This window comes from Stegostoma tigrinum, chromosome 16 (genome assembly GCF_030684315.1).
Source record: "Stegostoma tigrinum isolate sSteTig4 chromosome 16, sSteTig4.hap1, whole genome shotgun sequence".
Taxonomy (NCBI): domain Eukaryota; kingdom Metazoa; phylum Chordata; class Chondrichthyes; order Orectolobiformes; family Stegostomatidae; genus Stegostoma; species Stegostoma tigrinum.
The window spans coordinates 67,718,168-67,738,607 of NC_081369.1; the positions used below are offsets into that span (position 1 = coordinate 67,718,168).

Sequence of the window (20,440 nt, forward strand, 5' to 3'; positions counted from 1 at the left end):
GGCATTTAAACAGTCCTTGGATAAGCATATAGGTGATGATGGGATAGTGTAGCGGGAGGGGCTTAGATTAGTTCACAGGTCGGCGCAACAACGAGGGCAGAAGGGCCTGTTCTGCGCTGTATTGTTCTATGTTCTATGTTCAATTTTTCAAAAAATTTCGATCAGTTTGGTGAGACTACTGTTCCTGTAAGAAGCCGTGTTGCTGGTCACTAATAACCCATTTTCTTACAGGTGTGCATATATCTTCAGTTTTACAGGTACAATATGTGTCCTGTCCTTTAATCAACTAGTCTTTAAAAGCCTCCTACATGCCAGATATAGATTATCCCTCAAATAACTGTTCCCAATCCACATTCCCCAGTTCCTGTCTAATGTGGGTGTAATTGGCCCATTGCCCAATTAAGCACCCTCTCTCAAGGGCCACTCTTGTCCTTGTCCGTGACCACATAAAATCTTATAGAGTTATGGTCACTAAGCCCAAAATGCTCTCCTACTGAAACATTGATCACCCATCCTGGCTCATTCCCTAATACCAAGTCTAGTATGGCCCTCTCTCTGGTTGGATTGTCAGCATACTGCCTCAAAAAGCCCTCCTGGACACATGTAACAAATTGCTCTCCATCTGAACCCCTGGCTCTGAGGGAGTCCCGGTCAGGAAGAGGAAAATTGAGGTCACCAACCACAACTCCCAGCTTTTTTCTCACCTTTCTAGTATTTGACTACATATCTGCTCCTCTGTCTCCCGTGGACTGTTGGGAGATCTATAGAAATCTCCCAACATTGTGATTTCACCCTTCCTATTCCTGAGCTCCACCACTAATACCTCACTGTCTGAATTGTTCTCGCCGGACCTCTTCCCTGTTTCTATCTATGACATTTCTGCCAATGTGGACAAAGACGTCAGTGATAATGGGAACTGCAGATGCTGGAGAATCCAAGATAATAAAATGTGAGGCTGGATGAACACAGCAGCCCCAGCAGCATCTCAGGAGCACAAAAGCTGACGTTTCGGTCCTAGACCCTTCATCAGAGAGGGGGATGGGGTGAGGGTTCTGGAATAAATAGGGACAGAGGGGGAGGCGGACCGAAGATGGAGAGAAAAGAAGATAGGTGGAGAGAGTATAGGTTGGGAGGTAGGGAGGGGATAGTTCAGTCCAGGGAAGACGGACAGGTCAAGGCGGTGGGATGAGGTTAGTAGGTAGGAGATGGAGGTGTGGCTTGGGGTGGGAGGAAGGGATGGGTGAGAGGAAGAACAGGTTAGGGAAGCAGAGACAGGTTGGACTGGTTTTGGGATGCAGTGGGTGGAGGGGAAGAGCTGGGCTGGTTGTGCGGTGCAGTGGGAGGAGGGGATGAACTGGGCTGGTTTTGGGATGTGTTGGGGGAACCCGAAGGTTGCAGGAACAGCAACTCATATTCCGCTTGGGAACCCTGTAGCCCAATGGTATCAATGTGGACTTCACCAGCTTCAAAATTTCCCCTTCCCCCACCGCATCCCAAAACCAGCCCAGTTCATCCCTTCCCCCCACTGCACCGCACAGCCAGCCCAGCTCTTCCTCTCCACGCACTGCATCCCAAAACCAGTCCAACCTGTCTCTGCTTCCCTAACCTGTTCTTCCTCTCACCCATCCCTTCCTCCCACCTCAAGTCGCACCTCCATCTCCTACCTACTAACCTCATCCCACCTCCTTGACCAGTCCGTCTTCCCTGGACTAATCTATCCCCTCCCTACCTCCCCACCTATACTCTCCTCTCCACCTATCTTCTTTTCTCTCCATCTTCAGTCCGCCTCCCCCTCTCTCCCTATTTATTCCGGAACCCTCTCCCCATCCCCCTCTCTGATGAATGGTCTAGGCCCGAAACGTCAGCTTTTGTGCTCCTGAGATGCTGCTTGGCTTGCTGTGTTCATCCAGCCTCACATTTTATTATCTTGGACAAAGACGTCTGTCTGTTTTCCCTCTGTTTCAGAATGTCTTGTACCAGCTCAGAGATATCCAGGGCCCTGGCACCAGTGAGGCAACAAACTAGCCTCGAGTTTTGTTCAAGCCACAGAAACACCCGTCTGTGCACCGGTCTATCAAGTCACCTACTACTATCACGCACTTGTACTCTTCCCCACTGTGCTATATACACTTGTATATCGCAGTAACATTCGTACTACACAAATGCCAGACTATGACCATCACCAATGATACACAATCTGACCCCTGTCCCTTGACATCCAAGGGTGTTACTATCACTGATTCCCCCACTATCAACATCCTGTGAATTATCATTGATCAGAAACTCAACTGGACTTACCTCATAAATGCAGTGGCTGCAAAAGCAAGCCAGAAGCTAGGAATACTGTGGCAAAGCCTGTCCACCATCTACAAGGCACAAGTCAGGAGTGTGATGGAATACTCCCCATTTGCCTGGATGAGTGCAGCCCAAACAAAACTCAAGAAGCTTGACACCATCTAGAACAAAGCAGCTGCTTGATTGACACCACATCCACAAACATCCAATCCCTCCATCACTGTCACTCAGTAGCAGCAGTGTGTACCATCTACAAGATGCACCGCAGAAATTTACCAAAGATCTTCAGAGAGCATCTTCCAAGCCCAGGACCACTTTGATCTAGAAGGACAAGGGCAGCAGATACAGGGGAACACCACCTACAAGTTCTCCAGATCTCTCACCATCCTGACTTGGAAAATATCAGTGTTCCTTCACTGTTGCTGGTTCAAATTCCTGGAATTCCCTCCCCAATAGCTTTGTGGATCAACCCACAGCAGGGGGACTATGTCACAAAATGTCACCACCTTTTCTAGGGCAACTAGGCATGGGTAATAAATGCTGGCCAGTCAGTGATACCTACATCCACATCCCACAAGATGAATTAATGAAAAAAAAACTCTCAACCTCATAGCTCCCACCCACATGGTCTAAAACCCAGGCTTCCAGGAGTTACAGCTGGAAATACTTCCTGCATATGATCTGGTCGCAGGCACTTGATCTGTGCCTGACCTATTAGACAGAGCAGGAGGAGTGCGCTCTACTAAAATAATCACTGAGCACACAGAAATACTTACAAGTTAATTTGTAACCAGACGTAGAAAATCCTATAAAATCTACATTTACAATAAATAATATTCAAAACAATACATAAATCACGCAACCTTCATCAATTGCCAACCAGCAATCACACTTGGATATGTCAGGACAGATCTGAACTAATTATTGGGAGAAACACTTAACCCAGTCAATTGAATACTGTTTCTAGTCTTTTGCCTGCAAGTAGTCTTCTGTTGTAATTTCATTGGGCTAACATCTCATTGCAGAGATAGTAGGATCTGCAGATGCAGGAGAATCTGAGATAACAATGTATAGAGCTGGATGAACACAGCAGGCCAAGCAGCATCGTAAGACCACAAGACCATAAGACATAGGAGTGGAAGTAAGGCCATTTGGCCCATCAAGTCCACTCCGCCATTTAAATCATGGCTGATGGGCATTTCAACTCCACTTCCCTGCACTCTCCCCATAGCCCTTGATTCCTTGTGAGATCAGGATGCAGAGATGGGCTGAGAGGTGGCAGATGGAGTTCAACCTGGATAAATGCGAGGTGATGCATTTTGGAAGGTCGAATTTGAAAGCTGAGTACAGGATTAAGGATAGGATTCTTGGCAGTGTGGAGGAACAGAGGGACCTTGGTGTGCAGATACATAGATCCCTTAAAATGGCCACCCAAGTGGACAGGGTTGTTAAGAAAGCATATGGTGTTTTGGCTTTCATTAACAGGGGGATTGAGTTTAGGAGTCGTGAGATCTTGTTGCAGCTCTATAAAGCTTTGGTTAGACTGCACTTGGAATACTGCGTCCAGTTCTGGTCGCCGTATTATAGGAAAGATGTGGATGCTTTGGAGAGGGTTCAGAGGAGGTTTACCAGGATGCTGCCTGGACTGGAGGGCTTATCTTATGAAGAGAGGTTGACTGAGCTCGGACTCTTTTCATTGGAGAAAAGGAGGAGGAGAGGGGACGTAATTGAAGTATACAAGATAATGAGAGGCATAGATAGAGTTGATAGCCAGAGACTATTTCCCAGGGCAGAAATGGCTAGCACGAGGGGTCATAGTTTTAAGCTGGTTGGTGGAAAGTATAGAGGGGATGTCAGAGGCAGGTTCTTTACACAGAGAGTTGTGAGAGCATGGAATGCGTTGCCAGCAGCAGTTGTGGAAGCAAGGTCATTGGGGTCATTTAAGAGACTGCTGGACATGCATATGGTCACAGAAATTTGAGGGTGCACACATGAGGATCAATGGTCGTCACAACATTGTGGGCTGAAGGGCCTGTTCTGTGCTGTACTGTTCTATGTTCTATGTTCTAGATCAAGAATTTGTCGATCTCTGCCTTGAAGGCATCCAACGTCCCGGCCTCCACTGCACTCCATGGCAATGAATTCCACAAGCCCACCACTCTCTGGCTGAAGAAATGTCGTTTCATTTCTGTTTTAAATTTACCCCCTCTAATTTTAAGGCTGTGCCCACAGGTCCTAGCGTCCCCGCCTAACGGAAACAACTTCCTAGTGTCCACCCCTTCTAAGCCATACATCTTAGGAGCAGGAAAGCTGACATATCGGGCCTAGACCCTTCTTCAGAAATGGGGGAGGGGAAGGGTGTTCTGAAATAAATAGGGAGAGAGGGGAGGCCAATAGAAGATGGATAAAGGAGAGATAGGGTGAGAGGAGACAGACAGGTCAAAGAGGCGGGGATGGAGCCAGTAAAGGTGAGTGTATGTGGGGAGTTAGGGAGGGGGTAGGTCAGTCCAGGGAGGACAGACAGGTCAAGGGGGTGGGATAAGGCTGGTAGGTCAGAGATGGAGTGGGGCTTGAGGTGGGCAGAGGGGATAGGTGGCATGCCTTGTGCTGTTTTTATTAACATGTTTACTTCCAGCCTTTCTTCAACCAGGATTGATCTCCTGACTTTATGGTAGTGGAAAAATGGGAGATGCACCAGACCCTGAAGTTACAGATTTTACATGAATACACCCAGTGGATAGCTGATGTGAGTAAACTTTGTATGGTCAGGAAGGAGAGATTACATTCAGACTGAGACATTGACCAACTGAATATTTAGTTGAGGGTTTTTAGAGAAGTGTGTGAGTTCAATGCAAAGGGAAGAGGTGCTTTGTTCTTGCGTTTTTGGTTCATAGTTTGTAAGTTTTTTCTAGCAGGGTAAGATGAAGCCCAGGATCATGGGACCCAGTGCAAAACGAGGGCTGTTATCACAGGAAAACTGTAAGGTTGCTAATAGCAGCTAATTTTGTATCCAATATAGGTTATGTTCACTTTGAAGATAAATAAGAGAAATATTTACACATTAAAAGCTAAAAGACCAGCAGAAATGTTTTAAGAAAACAAGTTAAGAATTAAGTCAGAGATAATGGGAACTGCAGATGCTGGAGAATCTGAGATAACAAAGTGTGGAACTGGAGGAACACAGCATGCCAAGCAGCATCTTAGGAGCACAGAAGCTGATGTTTTGGGCCCAGACCCTTCATCAGGAAAGGGTTAGAGATGCCAAGCTAGTCGATGTGTTGTAACTGCATAATGTGGGACCTGGTGGATCCCATTGTGATTCATAGTGACCGTGCCTATAGCAAGTGTTGCTTGCTTGAGGAACTCCAGCTCAGAGTCTGAGCTTCGAACACTGTGACATATCAGCAAGGGACACATTTACAAGTAGACACTGTGTTTCAGAAGAAGTCACACCCCTTAGATTACCTTGAATTTAATCAGTGGTCAGAGACAAGGTGTGGCCACCAGCAAAGTAGGTAGATTGAACCAGGAGATAGTCATGAACTTGAGCTTGTGCAAAAGGTTTGAATTTCCTGCTCCCTGTGTGGATGAGTGGAGGCTGCAGGGAGGGTGAGCAAACTGACCATAGTATTGTTGTACAGGGAGCTATTCAAGAAGAGGGGAAAAAAGAGAAATGTAATTGGGGACGGTATAATCAGGGGAATAGACGCTGTTTTCTGGGGTCAAGGCTGTGTTGACTGGTACTTGGGCTCAGGAGACCTGCAGAGGAACTTGGAGTGGGTACCAAAGATGTAGATGGAAAGAATTTCTGCTGAGGAAGTATAAGCAGTTAGGGGCTAAACAGCAGAACCAAAAACGTAATAATCTCCAAATTACTACCTGGGCTATGAGCCAATTGTCAATAAGTTTAAACAGGTGAGCGCATGATTCAAAGATTGGTGTGGGAAGGAGTCTTTGTTTTGCACTGGGTCCCATGATCCTGGGCTTCATCTTACCCTGCTAGAGTACTGGGAAGGAGTGAGCTGTTCTGATGGGCTGGGCCCCACCTAAATTATGATGTGACCAGAGTCCTGATGAACCGCGTAACAAGGGCTGTAGATAAACTAAATAGTGGGGGCAGGCGGTGGGAGTCGGTCGGTCGGTGTGTGTGTGTGGATGGGTGGTTATGTACAGTTGCATGGAGAATAAAGGAAAAAAAATAAAGTGGAGACAGCTAAGTAGAAGTTATTAAAAGTTTCAATGTCGTGGAGATGCTGGTGTTGGACTGGATTGGACGAAGTCAGAAGTCACATGATACCAGGATATAGTCTAACAAGGCTATTTGAAATCTCAAGCTTTTGGAGCGCTGCTCCTTCGTCAGGTCATTTCACCTGACGAAGGAGCAGCATTTCAAAAGCTTGTGATTTCAAACAAACCTGTTAGACTATAACCTGGTGTCTTGTGACTTCTGATTAAAGTTTCCAGAACAAATATTAAGACAGAGAGTATGGAAAGGGTCAGGAATCTAACTACATGTATGATAGATAAGAAACTAACTATGAGAAAGGGCACAGTGAAAGCGGGACTGAGGGTGTTGTAGTTAAATACATGCAGTATATGAAACAAGTTAATGAGCTTGTGAGAGATTGAAACGGGCAGGGACGACATCGTGGGTATCACACAGATGAGACTGCAAGGTGATCAGGGCTGGGAAGTAAATATCCAAGGATACACATCCTATCGATAGGATGGGCAGATGGGCAGAGGAGCTGGGATTGCCTTATTTGTAAGGAATGAAATTTAATTGATAATGAGAAGCAATATAGGGTCAGAAGGTGTGCAATCTGTACGGATAGAGTCAAGGAACTGGTAAGGAGAAAAGACACTGATAGGAGTCATGTGTAGGTTCCCTAGCAGTCGTCAGGGTGTGGGACAGATAATAAATCAAGAGATAGAAAAGGCATGCAAAAAAGGCACTATTAGAATAATCCTGGGGATCTTCAGTATGAAGACTGACTGGGAAAATCGAGTTGGTAGCTGACCTCAAGATAAGGAATTCTGGAACGTCTCCTGGATAACAAGGTGAAGAGCTGGATGAACACAGGAGGCCAGGCAGCATCAGACAGGCGGGAAAGCTGATGTTTTGGGCCTAGACCCTTCATCAGAAAAGGGGGAGGGGGAAGGTGAAGGAACGCTTTGGGGACAGTAACTACAATGTGATAGAATTGACGGTGCAGTTTGAACAAGAAACTGGAATCGGATTTAACGGGATCACAGCTGAACGCGTGAGACGGACACAGGCGATCGCAAGGGGGCGCCTGGCGGGAAACAGGGGGATCAACGTCGGGAATTGTGGGCGGGGCGCTGTGTGTGGAGCGTGTGCGGTGGAGACGCCGCGCCGGGAGGGGCGCTGTGTGTGGAGCGTGTGCGGTGGAGACGCCGCGCCGGGAGGGGCGCTGTGTGTGGAGAGTGTGCGGTGGAGACGCCGCGCCGGGAGGGGCGCTGTGTGTGGAGAGTGTGCGGTGGAGACGCCGCGCCGGGAGGGGCGCTGTGTGTGGAGCGTGTGCGGTGGAGACGCCGCGCCGGGAGGGGCGCTGTGTGTGGAGCGTGTGCGGTGGAGACGCCGCGCCGGGAGGGGCGCTGTGTGTGGAGCGTGTGCGGTGGAGACGCCGCGCCGGGAGGGGCGCTGTGTGTGGAGAGTGTGCGGCGAAGACGCCGCGCCGGGAGGGGCGCTGTGTGTGGAGAGTATGCGGCGCACTAGCTGCGACTCTCTTGTTAGTTTCCAGTGTTCAGGGCCTTGTTGTAGTGTACTTGACGTCACGGCTGACGCCGCCGCCATTTTGCCGAATCGAATCCGGGAAGAGCCGGGCCTCAGGCCCCAGCCTCCAGCCTCCAGCCTCAGGCCCAGGCCGCCGCCGAGGTGCACAGCCGCGGGCTAACCACCCGGCCTGCTTGATCCCCGCAGTCTGAGCGACGGAAATGTGCGATGTCAGCGCCCAATACCCTCCAGGTAAGTTTTATTGATATTTATTAGTGGGAGGTGGGTGCCACTGGATGGGGTTCTCTGGGCCTGGTTTGTTCTGGTGGGCGGGGTGTGCGGGGGTAGTGGGTAGGGTTTTGTGGGGGGCTGGGGACATGGTGGGTGGGGGCGGGTGGTAGGAGTCGGGGCTATGGATGGTGGGGGCGGGGGGGGATAGTTTGGAGTCAGGCTGATTTTATTTCTAAAGTGGGAATTTATAAAACATTACATTGACTTCCTGCCATTTTGTGTGCGTTTTGGGCAAAATAGAATGGATCTGCAAATACAATTCACGTGAGGGGGGGGGGAGAGAGAGAGAGAGAGAGCCAGAGCTTGTGGGGGGGGGGGGGAAAGAGAGAGAGAGAGAGAGAGCCAGAGCTTGTGGGGGGGGGGGGAAAGAGAGAGAGAGAGAGAGAGAGAGCCAGAGCTTGTGGGGGGGGGGGGAAGAGGGAGAGAGAGAGCCAGAGCTTGTGGGGGGGGGGGAAGAGAGAGAGAGAGAGAGCCAGAGCTTGTTGGGGGGGGGGGAGAGAGAGAGAGAGAGAGAGCCAGAGCTTGTGGGGGGGGGAGAGGGGAGAGAGAGAGAGAGCGAGCCAGAGCTTGTGGGGGGGGGGAGAGGGGAGAGAGAGAGAGAGCCAGAGCTTGTTGGGGGGGGGGAGAGAGAGAGAGAGAGAGAGAGAGCCAGAGCTTGTGGGGGGGGGGAGAGGGGAGAGAGAGAGAGAGCCAGAGCTTGTTGGGGGGGGAGAGAGAGAGAGAGAGCCAGAGCTTGTTGGGGGGGGAGAGAGAGAGAGAGAGAGAGAGAGAGAGCCAGAGCTTGTGGGGGGGGGGAGAGGGGAGAGAGAGAGAGAGCCAGCCAGAACTTGTGGGGGGGGGCGGAGAGAGAGAGAGAGAGCCAGAGCTTGTGGGGGGGGGGGGGGGAGAGAGAGAGAGAGAGCCAGAGCTTGTGGGGGGGGGGGGAGAGAGAGAGAGAGAGAGAGAGAGCCAGAACTTGTGGGGGGGAGAGAGAGAGTGCCAGAGCTGGTGGGGGTGGGGGAGAGAGAGATAGAGAGCCAGAGCTTGTTGGGGGGGGGGGGGGGGGCAGAGAGAGAGAGAGTGCCAGAGTTTGTGGGGAGGGAGAGAGAGAGAGTGCCAGAGCTGGTGGGGAGAGAGAGAGTGCCAGAGCTGGTGGGGAGAGAGAGAGTGCCAGAGCTGGTGGGGAGAGAGAGAGAGAGAGAGTGCCAGAGCTGGTGGGGAGAGAGAGAGAGAGAGAGTGTGCCAGAGCTGGTGGGGAGAGAGAGAGAGAGTGTGCCAGAGCTGGTGGGGGGGGGGGGGGGGAGAGCGAGAGAGAGTGTGCCAGAGCTGGTGGGGGGAGAGAGAGAGAGAGAGAGTGCCAGAGCTTGTGGGGGGGGGGGTGGGGGGAGAGAGAGAGAGAGTGCCAGAGCTTGTGGGGGGGAAGAGAGAGAGAGAGTGCCAGAGCTTGTGGGGGGGAAGAGAGAGTGCCAGAGCTTGTGGGGTGGGGGGGGGGGGGATAGAGAGAGAGTGCCAGAGCTGGTGGGGGGAGAGAGAGAGAGAGAGTGCCAGAGCTTGTGGGGGGGGGGGGGGGGAGAGAGAGAGAGAGTGCCAGAGCTTGTGGGGGGAGAGAGAGAGAGAGTGCCAGAGCTTGTGGGGGGGAAGAGAGAGAGAGAGTGCCAGAGCTTGTGGGGGGGAAGAGAGAGTGCCAGAGCTTGTGGGGTGGGGGGGGGAGAGAGAGAGAGAGTGCCAGAGCTTGTGGGGTGGGGGGGGGGGGAGAGAGAGAGAGTGCCAGAGCTTGTGGGGTGGGGGGGGGGGGAAGAGAGAGAGAGTGCCAGAGCTTGTGGGGTGGGGGGGGGGGGAGAGAGAGAGAGTGCCAGAGCTTGTGGGGTGGGGGGGGGGGAGAGAGAGAGAGTGCCAGAGCTTGTGGGGTGGGGGGGGGGGAGAGAGAGAGAGAGTGCCAGAGCTTGTGGGGTGGGGGGGGGGGGAGAGAGAGAGAGTGCCAGAGCTTGTGGGGTGGGTGGGGGGGGAGAGAGAGAGAGTGCCAGAGCTTGTGGGGTGGGTGGGGGGGGAGAGAGAGAGAGTGCCAGAGCTTGTGGGGTGGGGGGGGGGGGAGAGAGAGAGAGTGCCAGAGCTTGTGGGGTGGGGGGGGGGGAGAGAGAGAGAGTGCCAGAGCTTGTGGGGTGGGGGGGGGGGGAAGAGAGAGAGTGCCAGAGCTTGTGGGGGGGGGTGGGGGGTGGGAAGAGAGAGAGAGAGTGCCAGAGCTTGTGGGGGGGGGTGGGGGGGGGGAGAGAGAGAGTGCCAGAGCTTGTGGGGGGGGGGAGAGAGAGAGAGAGTGCCAGAGCTTGTGGGGGGGGTGGGGGGAGAGAGAGAGAGAGTGCCAGAGCTTGTGGGGGGGGGTGGGGGGGGAGAGAGAGAGAGTGCCAGAGCTTGTGGGGTGGGGGGGGGGGAAGAGAGAGAGTGCCAGAGCTTGTGGGGTGGGGGGGGGAAGAGAGAGAGTGCCAGAGCTTGTGGGGGGGGGTGGGGGGGGGGAAGAGAGAGAGAGAGAGTGCCAGAGCTTGTGGGGGGGGGTGGGGGGGGGGAAGAGAGAGAGAGAGAGTGCCAGAGCTTGTGGGGGGGGGTGGGGGGGGGGGGGAGAGAGAGAGTGCCAGAGCTTGTGGGGGGGGGGGGGGGGAGAGAGAGAGTGCCAGAGCTTGTGGGGGGGGGTGGGGGGGGAGAGAGAGAGAGTGCCAGAGCTTGTGGGGGGGGAGAGAGAGAGAGTGCCAGAGCTTGTGGGGGGGGGGGTGGGGGGGGAGAGAGAGAGAGTGCCAGAGCTTGTGGGGGGGGGTGGGGGGGGACAGAGAGAGAGTGCCAGAGCTTGTGGGGGGGGGTGGGGGGGGAGAGAGAGAGAGTGCCAGAGCTTGTGGGGGGGGAGAGAGAGAGAGTGCCAGAGCTTGTGGGGGGGGGTGGGGGGGGAGAGAGAGAGAGTGCCAGAGCTTGTGGGGGGGGGGTGGGGGGGGGGGGAAGAGAGAGAGAGAGAGAGAGTGCCAGAGCTTTGGGGGGGGGGGGGGGAGAGAGAGTGCCAGAGCTTGTGGGGGGGGGTGGGGGGGGGGAAGAGAGAGAGAGAGAGAGAGTGCCAGAGCTTGTGGGGGGGGGGGGTGGGGGGGGGGAAGAGAGAGAGAGAGAGAGAGAGTGCCAGAGCTTGTGGGGGGGGGGGGGGGAGAGAGAGTGCCAGAGCTTGTGGGGGGGGGTGGGGGGAGAGAGAGAGAGTGCCAGAGCTTGTGGGGGGGGGTGGGGGGAGAGAGAGAGAGTGCCAGAGCTTGTGGGGTGGGGGGGTGGGAGAGAGAGAGAGAGTGCCAGAGCTTGTGGGGTGGGGGGGGGGGGAGAGAGAGAGAGTGCCAGAGCTTGTGGGGTGGGGGGGGGGAGGAGAGAGAGAGTGCCAGAGCTTGTGGGGTGGGGGGGGGGAGGAGAGAGAGAGAGTGCCAGAGCTTGTGGGGTGGGGGGGGGGAGGAGAGAGAGAGTGCCAGAGCTTGTGGGGTGGGGGGGGGGAGAGAGAGAGTGCCAGAGCTTGTGGGGTGGGGGGGGGGGAGAGAGAGTGCCAGAGCTTGTGGGGTGGGGGGGGGGGGAAGAGAGAGAGTGCCAGAGCTTGTGGGGGGGGGGTGGGGGGGGGGGAAGAGAGAGAGAGAGAGAGAGAGAGAGTGCCAGAGCTTGTGGGGGGGGGGTGGGGGGGGGGGGAGAGAGAGAGAGAGTGCCAGAGCTTGTGGGGGGGGGGGGGAGAGAGAGTGCCAGAGCTTGTGGGGGGGGGTGGGGGGAGAGAGAGAGAGTGCCAGAGCTTGTGGGGTGGGGGGGGGGGAGAGAGAGAGAGTGCCAGAGCTTGTGGGGTGGGGGGGGGGGAGAGAGAGAGAGTGCCAGAGCTTGTGGGGTGGGGGGGGGGGGAGAGAGAGAGAGAGTGCCAGAGCTTGTGGGGTGGGGGGGGGGAGGAGAGAGAGAGTGCCAGAGCTTGTGGGGTGGGGGGGGAGAGAGAGAGTGCCAGAGCTTGTGGGGTGGGGGGGGGGAGAGAGAGAGTGCCAGAGCTTGTGGGGTGGGGGGGGGGAGGAGAGAGAGAGTGCCAGAGCTTGTGGGGTGGGGGGGGGGGAAGAGAGAGAGTGCCAGAGCTTGTGGGGGGGGGGTGGGGGGGGGGAAGAGAGAGAGAGAGAGAGAGTGCCAGAGCTTGTGGGGGGCGGGTGGGGGGAGAGAGAGAGAGAGAGTGCCAGAGCTTGTGGGGGGTGGTGGGGGGGGAGAGAGAGAGAGTGCCAGAGCTGGTGGGGGGGGGTGGGGGGGGAGAGAGAGAGAGTGCCAGAGCTGGTGGGGGGGGGTGGGGGGGGAGAGAGAGAGAGAGTGTGTCAGAGCTGGTGGGGGGGGGGGGAGAGAGAGAGAGTGCCAGAGCTTGTTAGGGGGGTGGGGGGGGGGGGGGAGAGAGAGAGAGAGTGCCAGAGTTTGTGGGGGGTGTGGGTGGGGGGGGGGGAGAGAGAGAGAGAGAGAGAGAGTGCCAGAGTTTGTGGGGGGTGTGGGTGGGGGGGGGGGAGAGAGAGAGAGTGCCAGAGTTTGTGGGGGGGGGTGGGGGGAGAGAGAGTGCCAGAGTTTGTGGGGGGGGGTGGGGGGAGAGAGAGTGCCAGAGTTTGTGGGGGGGGGGTGGGGGGAGAGAGAGTGCCAGAGCTTGTGGGGGGGGGTGGGGGGAGAGAGAGTGCCAGAGCTTGTGGGGGGGGGGAGGGAGAGAGAGTGCCAGAGCTTGTGGGGGGGGTGGGGGGAGAGAGAGAGAGAGTGCCAGAGCTTGTGGGGGGGGGTGGGGGGGGGAGAGAGAGAGTGCCAGAGCTTGTGGGGGGGGGTGGGGGGGGAGAGAGAGAGAGTGCCAGAGCTTGTGGGGGGGGGTGGGGGGGGAGAGAGAGAGAGTGCCAGAGCTTGTGGGGTGGGGGGGGGGGAAGAGAGAGAGTGCCAGAGCTTGTGGGGGGGGGGGTGGGGGGTGGGGGGGGGGGGAGAGAGAGAGTGCCAGAGCTTGTGGGGTGGGGGGGGGGGGAAGAGAGAGAGTGCCAGAGCTTGTGGGGGGGGGGAAGAGAGAGAGAGAGAGAGAGAGTGCCAGAGCTTGTGGGGGGGGGGGAGAGAGAGAGTGCCAGAGCTTGTGGGGGGGGGGGTGGGGGGTGGGGGGGGGGGGAGAGAGAGAGTGCCAGAGCTTGTGGGGGGGGTGGGGGGAGAGAGAGAGAGAGTGCCAGAGCTTGTGGGGGGGGAGAGAGAGAGAGTGCCAGAGCTTGTGGGGGGGGGGGTGGGGGGAGAGAGAGAGAGAGTGCCAGAGCTTGTGGGGGGGGGAGAGAGAGAGAGTGCCAGAGCTTGTGGGGGGGGGTGGGGGGGGAGAGAGAGAGAGTGCCAGAGCTTGTGGGGGGGGGTGGGGGGGGAGAGAGAGAGAGTGCCAGAGCTTGTGGGGGGGGGTGGGGGGGGAGAGAGAGAGAGTGCCAGAGCTTGTGGGGGGGGGTGGGGGGGGAGAGAGAGAGAGTGCCAGAGCTTGTGGGGGGGGGTGGGGGGGGAGAGAGAGAGAGTGCCAGAGCTTGTGGGGGGGGGTGGGGGGGGAGAGAGAGAGAGTGCCAGAGCTTGTGGGGGGGGGAGAGAGAGAGAGTGCCAGAGCTTGTGGGGGGGGTGGGGGGGGGTGGGGGGGGAGAGAGAGAGAGTGCCAGAGCTTGTGGGGGGGGGTGGGGGGGGAGAGAGAGAGAGTGCCAGAGCTTGTGGGGGGGGGTGGGGGGGGGAGAGAGAGAGAGTGCCAGAGCTTGTGGGGGGGGTGGGGGGGGGAGAGAGAGAGAGTGCCAGAGCTTGTGGGGGGGGGTGGGGGGGGAGAGAGAGAGAGTGCCAGAGCTTGTGGGGGGGGGTGGGGGGGGAGAGAGAGAGAGTGCCAGAGCTTGTGGGGGGGGGTGGGGGGGGAGAGAGAGAGAGTGCCAGAGCTTGTGGGGGGGGGGTGGGGGGGGAGAGAGAGAGAGTGCCAGAGCTTGTGGGGGGGGGGGGTGGGGGGGGGGGGGGGGGGAGAGAGAGAGAGAGTGCCAGAGCTTGTGGGGGGGGGGGGGGGGGGTAGAGAGTGCCAGAGCTTGTGGGGGGGGGTGGGGGGGGGGGAAGAGAGAGAGAGAGAGCGAGTGCCAGAGCTTGTGGGGGGGGGGGGAAGAGAGAGAGAGAGAGAGTGCCAGAGCTTGTGGGGGGGGGGGAGAGAGTGCGAGAGCTTGTGGGGGGGGGTGGGGGGAGAGAGAGAGAGTGCCAGAGCTTGTGGGGGGGGGTGGGGGAGAGAGAGAGAGTGCCAGAGCTTGTGGGGTGGGGGGGGGGGGAGAGAGAGAGAGTGCCAGAGCTTGTGGGGTGGGGGGGGGGGGAGAGAGAGAGAGAGAGAGTGCCAGAGCTTGTGGGGTGGGGGGTGGGGGGGGGGGAAGAGAGAGAGAGAGTGCCAGAGCTTGTGGGGGGGGGGGTGGGGGGGGGGGGAAGAGAGAGAGAGAGAGAGAGAGAGAGAGTGCCAGAGCTTGTGGGGGGGGGAGGGGGGAGAGAGTGCCAGAGCTTGTGGGGGGGGGGTGGGGGAAGAGAGAGAGAGAGAGCGAGTGCCAGAGCTTGTGGGGGGGGGGGGGAAGAGAGAGAGAGAGTGCCAGAGCTTGTGGGGGGGGGGAGAGAGTGCCAGAGCTTGTGGGGGGGGGTGGGGGGAGAGAGAGAGAGTGCCAGAGCTTGTGGGGGGGGTGGGGGGAGAGAGAGAGAGTGCCAGAGCTTGTGGGGTGGGGGGGGGGGAGAGAGAGAGAGTGCCAGAGCTTGTGGGGTGGGGGGGGGGGAGAGAGAGAGAGTGCCAGAGCTTGTGGGGTGGGGGGGGGGGGGAGAGAGAGAGAGTGTGCCAGAGCTTGTGGGGTGGGGGGGGGGGAGAGAGAGAGAGTGCCAGAGCTTGTGGGGTGGGGGGGGGGGAGAGAGAGAGAGAGTGCCAGAGCTTGTGGGGGTGGGGGGGGGGGGAGGAGAGAGAGAGTGCCAGAGCTTGTGGGGTGGGGGGGGGAGGAGAGAGAGAGTGCCAGAGCTTGTGGGGTGGGGGGGGGGAGGAGAGAGAGAGTGCCAGAGCTTGTGGGGTCGGGGGGGGGAGGAGAGAGAGAGTGCCAGAGCTTGTGGGGTGGGGGGGGGGAGGAGAGAGAGAGTGCCAGAGCTTGTGGGGTGGGGGGGGGGGAGGAGAGAGAGAGTGCCAGAGCTTGTGGGGTGGGGGGGGGGAGGAGAGAGAGAGTGCCAGAGCTTGTGGGGTGGGGGGGGGGAGGAGAGAGAGAGTGCCAGAGCTTGTGGGGTGGGGGGGGGGAGGAGAGAGAGAGTGCCAGAGCTTGTGGGGTGGGGGGGGGGAGGAGAGAGAGAGTGCCAGAGCTTGTGGGGTGGGGGGGGGGGGAAGAGAGAGAGTGCCAGAGCTTGTGGGGGGGGGGTGGGGGGGGGAAGAGAGAGAGAGAGAGAGAGAGAGTGCCAGAGCTTGTGGGGGGGGGGGTGGGGGGGGGGGAAGAGAGAGAGAGAGTGCCAGAGCTTGTGGGGGGGGGTGGGGGGAGAGAGAGAGAGAGAGTGCCAGAGCTTGTGGGGGGGGGGGTGGGGGGAGAGAGAGTGCCAGAGCTTGTGGGGGGGGGGAGGGAGAGAGAGTGCCAGAGCTTGTGGGGGGGGTGGGGGGGAGAGAGAGAGAGAGTGCCAGAGCTTGTGGGGGGGGGTGGGGGGGGAGAGAGAGAGAGTGCCAGAGCTTGTGGGGTGGGGGGGGGGGAAGAGAGAGAGTGCCAGAGCTTGTGGGGGGGGGGAAGAGAGAGAGAGAGAGAGAGAGTGCCAGAGCTTGTGGGGGGGGGGTGGGGGGGGGAGAGAGAGAGTGCCAGAGCTTGTGGGGGGGGTGGTGGGGGGTGGGGGGGGGGGGAGAGAGAGAGTGCCAGAGCTTGTGGGGGGGGTGGGGGGAGAGAGAGAGAGAGTGCCAGAGCTTGTGGGGGGGGAGAGAGAGAGAGTGCCAGAGCTTGTGGGGGGGGGTGGGGGGAGAGAGAGAGAGAGTGCCAGAGCTTGTGGGGGGGGGTGGGGGGGGAGAGAGAGAGAGTGCCAGAGCTTGTGGGGGGGGTGGGGGGGGAGAGAGAGAGAGTGCCAGAGCTTGTGGGGGGGGGGTGGGGGGGGAGAGAGAGAGAGTGCCAGAGCTTGTGGGGGGGGGTGGGGGGGGAGAGAGAGAGAGTGCCAGAGCTGGTGGGGGGGGAGAGAGAGAGAGTGCCAGAGCTTGTGGGGGGGGGTGGGGGGGAGAGAGAGAGAGTGCCAGAGCTTGTTTGGGGGGGTGGGGGGGGAGAGAGAGAGAGTGCCAGAGCTTGTGGGGGGGGTGGGGGGGGAGAGAGAGAGAGTGCCAGAGCTTGTGGGGGGGGGTGGGGGGGAGAGAGAGAGAGTGCCAGAGCTTGTGGGGGGGGGTGGGGGGGGAGAGAGAGAGAGTGCCAGAGCTTGTGGGGGGGGGTGGGGGGGGAGAGAGAGAGAGTGCCAGAGCTTGTGGGGGGGGGTGGGGGGGGAGAGAGAGAGAGTGCCAGAGCTTGTGGGGGGGGGTGGGGGGGAGAGAGAGAGAGTGCCAGAGCTTGTGGGGGGGGTGGGGGGGGAGAGAGAGAGAGTGCCAGAGCTTGTGGGGGGGGGTGGGGGGGGAGAGAGAGAGAGTGCCAGAGCTTGTGGGGGGGGGTGGGGGGGGAGAGAGAGAGAGAGCCAGAGCTTGTGGGGGGGGGTGGGGGGGGAGAGAGAGAGAGAGTGCCAGAGCTTGTGGGGGGGGGTGGGGGGGGAGAGAGAGAGAGTGCCAGAGCTTGTGGGGGGGGGGGGAGAGAGAGAGAGAGAGAGAGTGCCAGAGCTTGTGGGGGGGGGGTGGGGGGGGGGGAAGAGAGAGAGAGAGAGAGAGAGTGCCAGAGCTTGTGGGGGGGGGGGGGAGAGAGTGCCAGAGCTTGTGGGGGGGGGGTGGGGGGGGGGGGAAGAGAGAGAGAGAGAGCGAGTGCCAGAGCTTGTGGGGGGGGGGGGGGGAGAGAGAGAGAGAGTGCCAGAGCTTGTGGGGGGGGGGGAGAGAGTGCGAGAGCTTGTGGGGGGGGGTGGGGGGAGAGAGAGAGAGTGCCAGAGCTTGTGGGGGGGGGGTGGGGGGGGAGAGAGAGAGAGTGCCAGAGCTTGTGGGGGGGGGGGGTGGGGGGGGGGGAAGAGAGAGAGAGAGAGAGAGAGAGAGAGTGCCAGAGCTTGTGGGGGGGGGGGTGGGGGGAGAGAGAGAGAGTGCCAGAGCTTGTGGGGTGGGGGGGGGGGAGAGAGAGAGAGTGCCAGAGCTTGTGGGGTGGGGGGGGGGGGAGAGAGAGAGAGAGTGCCAGAGCTTGTGGGGTGGGGGGGGGGGGGGGAAGAGAGAGAGAGAGTGCCAGAGCTTGTGGGGGGGGGGGGTGGGGGGGGGGGGAAGAGAGAGAGAGAGAGAGTGCCAGAGCTTGTGGGGGGGGCGGGGGGGGAGAGAGAGTGCCAGAGCTTGTGGGGGGGGGGTGGGGGAGAGAGAGAGAGAGAGCGAGTGCCAGAGCTTGTGGGGGGGGGGGAGAGAGAGAGAGAGTGCCAGAGCTTGTGGGGGGGGGGAGAGAGTGCCAGAGCTTGTGGGGGGGGGTGGGGGGAGAGAGAGAGAGTGCCAGAGCTTGTGGGGGGGGGTGGGGGGAGAGAGAGAGAGTGCCAGAGCTTGTGGGGTGGGGGGGGGGGAGAGAGAGAGAGTGCCAGAGCTTGTGGGGTGGGGGGGGGGGAGAGAGAGAGAGTGCCAGAGCTTGTGGGGTGGGGGGGGGGGAGAGAGAGAGAGTGCCAGAGCTTGTGGGGTGGGGGGGGGGAGAGAGAGAGAGAGTGCCAGAGCTTGTGGGGTGGGGGGGGGGGAGGAGAGAGAGAGTGCCAGAGCTTGTGGGGTGGGGGGGGGGGAGAGAGAGAGAGTGCCAGAGCTTGTGGGGTGGGGGGGGGGGGAGAGAGAGAGAGTGCCAGAGCTTGTGGGGTGGGGGGGGGGGAGAGAGAGAGAGTGCCAGAGCTTGTGGGGTGGGGGGGGGGGAGAGAGAGAGAGAGTGCCAGAGCTTGTGGGGTGGGGGGGGGGGAGAGAGAGAGAGTGCCAGAGCTTGTGGGGTGGGGGGGGGTAGGAGAGAGAGAGTGCCAGAGCTTGTGGGGTGGGGGGGGGGAGGAGAGAGAGAGTGCCAGAGCTTGTGGGGTGGGGGGGGGGAGGAGAGAGAGAGTGCCAGAGCTTGTGGGGTGGGGGGGGGGAGGAGAGAGAGAGTGCCAGAGCTTGTGGGGTGGGGGGGGGGGAGGAGAGAGAGAGTGCCAGAGCTTGTGGGGTGGGGGGGGGGAGGAGAGAGAGAGTGCCAGAGCTTGTGGGGTGGGGGGGGGGAGGAGAGAGAGAGTGCCAGAGCTTGTGGGGTGGGGGGGGGGAGGAGAGAGAGAGTGCCAGAGCTTGTGGGGTGGGGGGGGGGAGGAGAGAGAGAGTGCCAGAGCTTGTGGGGTGGGGGGGGGGGAGGAGAGAGAGAGTGCCAGAGCTTGTGGGGTGGGGGGGGGGAGGAGAGAGAGAGTGCCAGAGCTTGTGGGGTGGGGGGGGGGGAGGAGAGAGAGAGTGCCAGAGCTTGTGGGGTGGGGGGGGGGAGGAGAGAGAGAGTGCCAGAGCTTGTGGGGTGGGGGGGGGGAGGAGAGAGAGAGTGCCAGAGCTTGTGGGGTGGGGGGGGGGAGGAGAGAGAGAGTGCCAGAGCTTGTGGGGTGGGGGGGGGGGAGGAGAGAGAGAGTGCCAGAGCTTGTGGGGTGGGGGGGGGAGGAGAGAGAGAGTGCCAGAGCTTGTGGGGTGGGGGGGGGGAGGAGAGAGAGAGTGCCAGAGCTTGTGGGGTGGGGGGGGGGAGGAGAGAGAGAGTGCCAGAGCTTGTGGGGTGGGGGGGGGGAGGAGAGAGAGAGTGCCAGAGCTTGTGGGGTGGGGGGGGGGGAGGAGAGAGAGAGTGCCAGAGCTTGTGGGGTGGGGGGGGGGAGGAGAGAGAGAGTGCCAGAGCTTGTGGGGTGGGGGGGGGGAGGAGAGAGAGAGTGCCAGAGCTTGTGGGGTGGGGGGGGGGAGGAGAGAGAGAGTGCCAGAGCTTGTGGGGTGGGGGGGGGGAGGAGAGAGAGAGTGCCAGAGCTTGTGGGGTGGGGGGGGGGGAGGAGAGAGAGAGTGCCAGAGCTTGTGGGGTGGGGGGGGGGAGGAGAGAGAGAGTGCCAGAGCTTGTGGGGTGGGGGGGGGGGAGGAGAGAGAGAGTGCCAGAGCTTGTGGGGTGGGGGGGGGGAGGAGAGAGAGAGTGCCAGAGCTTGTGGGGTGGGGGGGGGGGAGGAGAGAGAGAGTGCCAGAGCTTGTGGGGTGGGGGGGGGGAGGAGAGAGAGAGTGCCAGAGCTTGTGGGGTGGGGGGGGGGAGGAGAGAGAGAGTGCCAGAGCTTGTGGGGTGGGGGGGGGGAGGAGAGAGAGAGTGCCAGAGCTTGTGGGGGTGGGGGGGGGGAGGAGAGAGAGAGTGCCAGAGCTTGTGGGGTGGGGGGGGGGAGGAGAGAGAGAGTGCCAGAGCTTGTGGGGTGGGGGGGGGGAGGAGAGAGAGAGTGCCAGAGCTTGTGGGGTGGGGGGGGGGAGGAGAGAGAGTGCCAGAGCTTGTGGGGTGGGGGGGGGAGGAGAGAGAGAGTGCCAGAGCTTGTGGGGTGGGGGGGGGGAGGAGAGAGAGAGTGCCAGAGCTTGTGGGGTGGGGGGGGGGAGAGAGAGAGAGTGCCAGAGCTTGTGGGGTGGGGGGGGGAGAGAGAGAGTGCCAGAGCTTGTGGGGGGGGGGGGGGAGAGAGAGAGAGTGCCAGAGCTTGTGGGGGGGGGGGGGGGGAGAGAGAGAGAGAGAGAGAGTGCCAGAGCTTGTGGGGGGGGGGAAGAGAGAGAGAGAGAGAGAGAGTGCCAGAGCTTGTGGGGGGGGGGGGGGGGAAGAGAGAGTGCCAGAGCTTGTGGGGGGGGGTGGGGGGAGAGAGAGAGAGTGCCAGAGCTTGTGGGGTGGGGGGGGGGGGAGAGAGAGAGTGCCAGAGCTTGTGGGGTGGGGGGGGGAAGAGAGAGAGTGCCAGAGCTTGTGGGGGGGGGGGGAAGAGAGAGAGAGAGAGAGAGTGCCAGAGCTTGTGGGGTGGGGGGGGGGGAGAGAGAGAGTGCCAGAGCTTGTGGGGGGGGGGGGGAGGGAGAGAGAG

At 59.8% G+C, this 20,440-nt stretch overlaps 1 protein-coding gene across 1 annotated transcript in view; it reads left to right on the forward strand.

The window, feature by feature from the left end:
• The first annotated feature begins 8,099 nt into the window (after positions 1–8,099).
• Positions 8,100–20,440, forward strand: part of LOC125459828 (vacuolar protein sorting-associated protein 4A) — a 60,526-nt gene continuing 48,185 nt past the window's right edge. The window contains exon 1 of the mRNA XM_059651828.1: positions 8,100–8,284. Coding sequence (XP_059507811.1) covers positions 8,261–8,284 — 24 coding nt within the window. The 5' untranslated portion in view covers positions 8,100–8,260. The remainder of the gene's footprint in view (positions 8,285–20,440) is intronic.